The 9,663-nt window shown below is 31.1% G+C and overlaps 2 protein-coding genes across 7 annotated transcripts; one reads left to right on the plus strand and one right to left on the minus strand.

Moving 5' to 3' along the window:
• Positions 1-2,278: 2,278 nt before the first annotated feature.
• Positions 2,279-6,235, minus strand: LOC122516919 (ubiquitin-conjugating enzyme E2-24 kDa). 6 transcript variants are annotated; one of them, XM_043635143.1, is made up of 6 exons: positions 5,700-6,235; positions 4,022-4,156; positions 3,870-3,920; positions 3,584-3,716; positions 3,206-3,353; positions 2,279-3,112 (listed from the first exon to the last, which is right to left on the minus strand). In XM_043635143.1, the coding sequence occupies exons 2-6, from the start codon at positions 4,150-4,152 to the stop codon at positions 3,015-3,017; spliced, it is 561 nt and encodes a 186-aa protein (XP_043491078.1). In that variant the 5' UTR covers positions 4,153-4,156; positions 5,700-6,235; the 3' UTR covers positions 2,279-3,014. The 6 variants fall into 6 exon arrangements, with proteins under 6 accessions (XP_043491078.1, XP_043491080.1, XP_043491077.1 ...); XM_043635145.1 differs by having other exon boundaries at positions 5,789-6,233; XM_043635142.1 differs by lacking the exon at positions 5,700-6,235 and adding an exon at positions 5,070-5,252.
• A 715-nt stretch (positions 6,236-6,950) lies between these two features.
• LOC122516922 (RING-type E3 ubiquitin-protein ligase PPIL2) lies at positions 6,951-9,481 on the plus strand. Its single transcript, XM_043635156.1, has 9 exons — positions 6,951-7,283; positions 7,361-7,727; positions 7,807-7,972; positions 8,073-8,221; positions 8,287-8,410; positions 8,490-8,638; positions 8,713-8,864; positions 8,962-9,297; positions 9,388-9,481. Exons 1-9 carry the CDS (start codon positions 7,252-7,254, stop codon positions 9,476-9,478), a joined length of 1,566 nt encoding a protein of 521 aa, XP_043491091.1. The 5' UTR covers positions 6,951-7,251; the 3' UTR covers positions 9,479-9,481.
• The last annotated feature ends 182 nt before the right edge of the window (positions 9,482-9,663 follow it).

Below are 9,663 nucleotides of genomic sequence, written 5' to 3' on the forward strand. Positions count from 1 at the left end.
ATATTATAAAATGATTAAAATAGACAGGAAAAAGAAAGAAAGGAAAAAAAAAAGAGAGAGAGAATTTTAATGTCACTTAATTGCCTTGCGCAACATAGCTTGTCCAAAACTAGCACCTGTCCAAAGTTCGCTCCTTTTAATTATAATAATCGTCATTTTTCTTTTTATAAATCTCAATCAGATTCTTGATATAGATTGATTATTGGGCAAGAGATAAGACTGATAAAGATTAATATAATCAGTATTAATGAGAGAGAGAACCATTGGTATTTTACATATAAATATACCGTATTCTTACAACACAAGAGAGAGTGTGAATTTATATTTAAATTATATATTTTACCTGCTAATTTCTTTTTCTTTTTTTTTCTCCTCTTGCAAAAAAATGTAAATTATAAAAATTAATCTATATCGATAAAGAAAAAAAGAAAAAAAAAGAAAAGAAAAGAAAGGAATTTGTACTTTTTAAGATAATTCTATTATTTTAATGTAACTCATTGATTACCTTTTCTTGGCAATTTAGGAGCCAACGATATGTCCTTATTAGCACATATTTGTCTAGCTTTTATGTATATTATAATAAATTAAATACACTAATCTCTTTCTTGTATTTGAATTTTTTTAACATACTTATATACCTCGTAACATAATTTATGAAGGATAAAAAAATGATACTATAATAAGTTTATAATCGGTTTTATTTAATTGTAATTTATATTTACGCAGACCGTTCGCGGTAACAGACTAACATCCACCATTGATTAGGATTAGTGGATTTCTTATTTCTTCGTCTTCTTCTGACATTTTGATATTGTTAAAGTTGCAGCCTCTTTTCATTTCTTTTAATAAATAAAAGAGATTACAATCCACGTTTTACGCATTGATCAGTTAAATAGTTTTTGCGAATAGCGCATGTTTATCTCTGTGAATAATGCAGCCTAACTTTGAAACATATGAATTATATTTAAAATATGCAAAATAATATTTCTGTCTGATAAAAATTGCTGAACGAGATGCAATTTAGTCAATAAACTTATAGATAAATCTTTACAAAAAAAATAAAAATAAAAAGAAATAGAATTAATTATTTTCTTGGAATGATACATTTTCCCTGATGATTTGTTACAAAAGGAATACAAACGTAGTATGATCTTCAATTGGATCATATTTAACAGGATATTAAACTTAATTAGTAAACTGCATTATGCACTTCCACAGTCGTATAATTTTTTGTTTTTTTTTTTCTTTTTTTATCTTTCCGTGTATTTAGTTTTTGCAGCTCTCTCTCTCTAATTAAGGAAGAGCAAGATTGATTATATTCCACTACTACTCTTATAAACAACAAATGCACGTTTGACAAATATGTGTGTATGTATATCGACGTATTTACAATTCCTAAGTAGAATCAATGCGCCGCGCCACTTTCACACTAAGCAACATACAAAATTTGTATACTCGTTCAACAGTTTACAAAAACCAGGTTTACCTAACATTATTCTCAAGTAATATTCTCAAGTAACCGAGTAAAATTATGCATGAAATAGTTTATATATCTATAATGGAGGTAAGAAAAAATGAACGAGAGAAAGAGAGAGAATTAAAATCTCATCTCGTCGTCATGCAAAGTCATTCCACGCAGTAGTGATATTTACAAGAGAATTCTGACATCGAAGAGAAAAATCTTATAAGCTTAGTTTACATCATAAAACTGTACAATTTTTTCGATTGAATTGAGTTTTACTGATTGTTTATTACAAGGTATATAAATTGCAGTCACACACATTACCACCCAGTTTTCCAAGCGACAACTTACTCCTTTGATCAGAATTATTTACAAAGTGGTCTGCCGGTCCACCTTGCCATTAAAAGTAATCATCTTTTGTCTCTTGCCATAGATGTATTTTAATTATATGTATATAGAAAAAAATCACTTAGAAAAAAAATGTCTATAAATTCGATCATTAATAATATAATCCCAAAAAGAAGGATTATCTCTTTAGCTAAAACATAAATTTCAGTACTTTCACTGTGAACACATTGAATATGAAATGGCTATTACAAGAAATTACAAAAAGGAGTAAGATAAATCTCAATTTGTCTTGTAGCACAGCCATTTTCCTAAAGAAAAAGAAAAAAGTACAAATACCAAAGAGGAAACAACAAAAAGTAGTACAAGTAATGGAGACAATACGGAATACCTATGACTAATAAGACAATTTATACATACAGATGTAGACAATAGAAATTGCAGTTTCTTCAATGTACTAGAGTTTGAATATACAGGAAATGATATTTATTTACAGTTACAAAGATTTAGTAGGTGGCCCCAAATATTATAATTGGATTTAATCGTTCTTTCGAATATACCAATATATACTCTTTGGAGATGTACTGGGTACAAATTTTTAAATAGGTGCACATAATGACGTGGTGTTTATAGCCAATTTCGATGGGATTAAAATCGAATTAAAATGATCATTTTAAAAAATATCATAAATTGAGTAAATATAAAAATATGTAGGTTTACACATCGTGGAGAATCGTAACTTTTCTACATTCACATTTTACAAACTATGCACCTAGTTCGACTTATAATTTATTTGTTTTGTTTTTTGTTTTTATTTTTTTTTTTTTTTAATAATATTGTTCATGATATCACCTACCCTACAAATGTTAGCAATATCGGCTTAGTATTGTGTTTGCATACAATACAATCCATTTAAATACTATTCTTGTCAATAATTTTTAGGTGAAAAAACTCCTATTTCATGCCCTAACACATTATACTCGCATACACATCCATTCATCTTAGGCACATTACATCCTTGAAACAAAGCACATCACAATCATGGTCAAGCTGATCTCAAAAGGTCTTCACGTAAAGTTTTTCTCGATCAGTATAATCATGGATTATTATGTATAATAGTTAGTGAGTGAGACGTTTTCATGAGAACAGCAGTTGATGAGAACTTGGCATGAGACTAATAGGAGTTACATATGTATTACAAATATGTTCATGTAGCGTAACGTTTGGTCCATAGCCGTGCTATGCGATCGTGTTCTTCTCTGTTTTGTAAATATTGTGTTGCTATACTACCCACTAAAGGATCAGCTGTAAAAGAGAATAATATTAATCATTCGCTTATAACACAAATTGCTCTCATTTTTAAAATATTTATTAATTAATCATTATAAAATATCATACCTGGATTACAGTCTGTGAGAAGGGAGCATATAGAAAGTAACACTTTCGAAATGGTAAGTGCGGGAGACCAATTGTCTTTTAATATGTCCAAACAGATCACTCCTTGACTGTTGATATTGCAGTGATAAATACGTGTTCGGAATGTTACCTGCAAAAAGAAAAGAGTTCTATTATAAATGTTTATCTTATAAATATTACAATTATATTCATTAATCCCTTACACTATAACAACGTGTGAGACTTGTGATACGCTTTATGGATCAAGCATAAGAAGCACAAAATACAGAACCAACTTTGTCATACAGCTCCATACTTTAGCTCATACGGCAAAGGATTAAATAAATAATATAATAGTAAAGATTCAAAGTTCTAGTTTACCTTTGGAGGTTTAAAGGGGTATTCCGGAGAAAAGTGTATGTCAAGAAAAAATACACCTCCTTCGTATACAGAACCCGGAGGACCCAGTATCGTAGATACCCATTCATATAAATTATCTCCTTTAGGCCCAGCACTATAAAAAAACAAAGATAATGTTGAAAATAAAAAATGAGATTTGCATAACGTTTATGTTATCGTAGTAAATAAGACAGTACAATGATGTAACAAATAGATACAAGAATGTATAAATAATAAAAATATGTATTTATAACTATAATCAACAAACCTGCAATTGGGAGGTGGATCTAACGTGATTTCTGCCAATTCTTTCTGTATCCTGCGATATAAGAATATCAAACGAATAAAAATAATTATAAAAACAAGGAATATAATTTCCCCGATGTAAACATTAAACGATTGATCTCAAAGTTTTAATACCTCTTAGCAGAAGTTCCTAGAGCTTTCGACATCTTTGGATTTGGCTTGGTTTCTTTATTTTCTGGCTTATTGTCTGCCAATGAGGAACCACGACCTCTTCCAGTTCCACTTGAGCCTGCCCCGGACGACATGATTCTACAATATATAAATAAAGCATAGGTTATTGTTATTTTAAAATGATTCGTTGCAATAGAAAAGCTTTTAAATTTCATAACCATTTTTTCATAATACATAAAGATAATTTACATCCTATGATGCTCAACACTTTAAACTTAATTTTTAATTCTTTTAAAAAACAATATAAATAAAAAAAAAATCAAAAATACGAGGAATACGTTTATTACAAATATTTCAAATTTCAAACAATGTTTGTTTCATGTACAATAATTTTTGATCATTACAGTAGAAGTTGAAATTAATTGAAAAATTAAAAAAAAAGAAAAGAAAAGAAGAAATTAAAAAACGGGAAACTACAACTAATAATTGAATGGTTCATCTCTTTCAGGATGTACGTAGAAAAGGAGAACAAAGATATCGATGTATAGAATAAGCCATAGTAGACATTTTCCTAGGTTTCTTTCATATCTATTTTAAATATCTCGATTCGTTTGATCGTTTGGATGTTCGTTTTAACCGCGACGGGATAACCGCCTCGAGCATCCTCGAGAACACGATCCCTAGGAGGACGTACCGCCCGAGGAACGAAAGGAAAGGAGAAGGGGAAGGAGTAAGTGAGTGAGTGAGAAAGAGAAAGACAGACAGAAAGAGAGAGAGAAAGAGAGAGAGAGAAAGAGAGAGAGAATTGGAAGTGGAGGAGGAGGAAGAGAAATAGGAGAGAAAGAAAGAAAGAAAAGAAAAGAGAAAAGAAAAGAAAAGAAAAGAAAGAAAAAAAGAAAGAAAGAAAGAAAAAGAATCAAATAAAGAAAGAAAGACAGAGAAAAATGATAGATCGTAACGAAAGGTGTTTAAATATCGGATTGATAGAGAAAAGTATAAAAGGAGGTGTTGGGTAAAGGAAAGCGCGAGGGACAATGGTAGGGTCTCGTACCTCGTGTGTATGATGCGTCCGTCCACGCCGTGTTTGCAGTCGTCGTCGCGCGAGGAACTATCTCTCGCCGGGATTGGTGGGGAGGGGAGGCGCGGGCCGAGGAAAGGAACGAGGGAAAGGGACGAGAACGACGACTTGGCGGCGGTCCGCGTAGGAGAAGAGTCGCGCGGACTTTGCGATGATTCGCGGCTTCGCCGGTTCTCTTCTCGCTTTGGAATAAGTGGGAGAGAGAAAGAGAGAGAAAGACCGAGATAGGGAGAGAAAGAGAGACAGATAGATAATGGAGGCCGCGCAAGCACCACGCGCGCAAGCTCTTTCTTTCTCTCTCTCTCTTTCTTTCTTTCTTGCTTGTTTGCTTTTTTTCTTTTCTTTAACAAATTTAAAAAACAAAAATATAAAAGAAGGTTATACGGAAGATTACTATCGATACTATCGATACTATCGAAGAGAGATTTAAGCTATTGTGTATTGTTCTTTATATACTTTGTTGTATTTTGTCCCTTTTGTTATTATCACTCTTTTTTCCTGATTTTTTTCTTTCAACCAGCAACTATTCGCGAAAACGAAGAGATTAATAACGTCAAATATATACAATCAATGTATAATAATTTTTGATTTTCGTTCTTGTACCAATGTCCGACGTGATCGATGCTAAATGACCGATCCCTGGGATCACGCAAGTAAAGTCAAGATAAAGAAGGGTAGGGATGCACGCCGACCTTTATGTATTACACTATTCCACATAGGGAAAAAAAGATGGGTAAACAGCACACAAGCGTTAACGTAAAGCAGAAATACGAATCGTCGTCACTTTTCCTTCTTCCTTTCTTTCTTTCCTTCCTTCTTTAATTTTCTCTTTCTCTTTTTCTGTTGTCCTCTTCTCTTGTTCCTGTTGTTGTCGATCTTCTTCTACTTTTCAACATCCCCGAAACTACCGACGTTTCACTCACGTTCTCCTCTCACGATCATTTATCTCCCTTTCATGTCCCAAAATCGCGACCACGGCTTCCTTCGTTCCACGACGAGCGCCGAACAAACGTGCGCATCTCTCTGATCGTCCTCGCCGGATGTTGATTCTGCCCGGCCCCGTCACCGCCGCCACCGCTACCACTACCACACTTTTCCTCCTACTCCACGATACATAACATACCGCCACCACCAAATCACCATCACTACCAAACAGTTATCAGTTACACTGCAACGAACTTATAATTCTTACCGCTTGGCGGCGCTCGCAATACTGATGCACTTTTCATTCTTCCCCCACCTATCATATATTCTCTAATATTTTGTTACATTTTTCTTATCTTCTTTATCATTCATTTTTTAATACGTTTTATCACCTGTTCAATCTACAAAAGTTAAATATCACTTTCCCTTTTTTGTCGATAATTCCATTTCTTTTCGTTAATTATTTACGCGTCTTTCTTCTATTTCTCTCGAACACAATCGCGATTGGTCGAAGTTATTCTTATTGAAATCGAGCGAGAATTTCTATCATTCGATTGTATTTTTCTTTTCTTTTTCGTTATTTATTGATTAATAATTACTTTCGTAATTTTTGTTACTATTAATTTAGCGTTTATTTTAAATTCATTATTATGTTTTAATTCATTACTATGTTTTGATTGGTCAGTCGGAAATTCTAGTTTCGTCATTGGCGTTGCTTTTTAACTAACGGAAAATATCAACATACTGTTTTTAGTTTTTAGTATTTTGATGACTAATCAAATGTTTTTTTATTCTATATAAAGCATCGAGAACGTAAATAATATTTCAATTATATAATTGTGATAAATATGATAATCGTTAATTTCAACTTCTATCGGTAACGGCGCTGCTGTCTACTTCCTATCTAATAACATGTCGATAAAAAAGTTTTGAAGTTATACTCATAAAGTTATTCATTGTTGTTTAAGTCTGTATTACGTCTTATTTGTAGTTATTTATGGAAATCGTATTGTGTAGTTACAATATAACGAAACGGGTTTGATCATTCTAGTGTTATATTATTAATATCTTTTATATTATATAAAGATCGCATATTCTTGGCATTCGTGTGTTAATGTATATTTTGTAAATTAAGTTGCACAAGTTTATAATTAGATAACAATTATTATCGAATCAGTGTGTTAAAGCAACTGTTAACATTCCACAGTAGTTATTATTAATATTTATTAAAATGGGTAAACGACAGCATCAGAAAGATAAAATGTTAATATTATTTCTACATTTTGGTTTGAATAGGTTAGGTTATTGATACAAAATTTATATTTAAATATATATTGTAGGTACTTAACTTACACCGAATGGACAACATTATACGGTGGAAAAAGATCAGGTCCTTTAGAATCTACCGAAGATACCACTTTCAGACGTTTACCTTACGATCATTGTTGTTTGAGTTTAAAACCATTCGAACATCCTTATTGTGATGCACAGGGACACATCTTTGAATTGGAACCACTTTTGGAATATGTTAAAAGATTTAAACATAATCCTGTAACAGGAAAATCTTTAGATCCTAAAACGTTAATTAAATTAAACTTCCACAAAAATGCACAAGGACAATATCATTGTCCGATTCTTTTTAAACCGTTTACAAAACATTCGCATATCGTTGCAATTAAAACTACAGGAAATGTAATGTCGTGTGAGGTAAATAGAAGGCTTATCAATTTAACTAAAATTATTATACTAATGGATAGAAATTGTATTAACGAAGATATATTTTTAGGCAGTAGAACAATTAAACATTAAAACACGCAACTGGAAGGATTTAATAAACGATGAGCCTTTTACAAGGAAGGATATAATTACTATTCAAGATCCAAATAATGTGACAAAGTTTAATTTATCAACATTTCATCATATCAAAAATAATATAAGAGTCGAAGACGAAGGTAATTCTATGATTTTATTACAAAGAATAATTTTTTACATATTCTGTTTTTTTATTGTGAGTTTATTATGAAACTTTGTTTACGAATGTTTTTTTTTTAGATGCCAAAAAGGAAAGGTCCGATCCAACCGCAAAACTTAAAACAGTGTCTATGGAGACTAAAGAAATATTGGCAGAATTAAAAAAAAATTATAAAGAACCAGAAGCAAAAGAAGAAATTAGTAAACCACAAGCTGACAAATTTAATGCCGTTAGTATTAATATTTGAATACGTAATTATTAATGTTTAATTAATTTTTAAATAAATGTTTACAGGCTCATTATTCGACTGGTGCAGTAGCTGCGGGTTTTACATCTACTGTAATGCCAAGAGAAACAAATCATCAAGCTGCGGTAATTGCTGAAGATTTGGTTCGTTACGAACGAGTCAAGAAGAAAGGTTAATTATCATATACTTACATATTTTTATATTTTATAAAAGTAGAAAGCAATTAATTACATTAAATTTTTGTTTATAGGATACGTTAGATTACTCACAAACTTTGGTGCCTTGAACTTAGAACTTCATTGTGATATCGTACCGAAAACATGTGAAAATTTTATAAAACATTGTCAAAATAATTATTACAACGGTACCAAATTTCATAGATCTATACGAAACTTTATGGTAATATATTGAAATTATAAATATTATATTATTTATTAGTATTACCAAGTATCTTAGATATTAAAATTCTTTAGATTCAAGGAGGAGATCCAACAAACACCGGTAACGGTGGAACATCTATTTGGGGTAAATGTTTTGAAGATGAATTTAAACCAAATTTAATTCATCAAGGAAGAGGTATTCTTTCGATGGCAAATTCTGGACCAAATACTAATGGATCTCAATTGCAAGTATCTCAAAAAGAAATATATATATAATAATATTTTATCAAATATTATAAATCAACAAACGTATACATATAATCAAACGATATCACTTTACAGTTTCATCACTTTTCGATCGTGTCGACATCTCGATCGAAAGCATACAGTATTTGGAAAAATCGTCGGAGGTTTAGAAACGTTAAACACAATAGAAAAAATTGAAGTAGATAACAAAGACAGACCTATCGAAGATATCGTAATACAAGGAGTATTAGTCTTTGTAGATCCCTTCCAAGAAGCGGAGGAACAATTACTTGCTGAAAGAGCAGCGGAAGCGGAAAAATTATCACAGGAAGCGAATAAAAGTAAAAATGCAGATAAAAAAGAAGGAAATGATGTTCTCAAAATTTATCGTACTGGCGTAGGCAAATATTTAAAGATAAACAAGGATGAAAAGTGAGTGAGACATTTTTCATTAAACATTTATATATATATATATATAGATTGCGTTAAATAAATAAATAAATTCATTAATTTCGTTTACAGAGCGAATAAGGATGAAATTCTGACGACGGAGCCACCCGTTAAAAAGAAAAAGGTCGTAGCAAATTCGTTTGGAAATTTTTCTTCTTGGTAGAAATAATAATATTTAAAAAAAAAGTAAGATAGAGTATATTAATATAAAATTAATAATAATTAAAAAAAAAAAAGACAATTTCTATAAGGAGAGAGAGAGAGAGAGAGAAAGAAAGAAAGAAAGAAAGAATATTTTTTATTAATAAATGAATCTACAAACCATTCTTATCTTATTCGTTTGATCCT

The sequence above is a fragment of the Polistes fuscatus genome, unplaced genomic scaffold (genome assembly GCF_010416935.1).
Source record: "Polistes fuscatus isolate 324 unplaced genomic scaffold, CU_Pfus_HIC Scaffold2, whole genome shotgun sequence".
Lineage (NCBI taxonomy): Eukaryota > Metazoa > Arthropoda > Insecta > Hymenoptera > Vespidae > Polistes > Polistes fuscatus.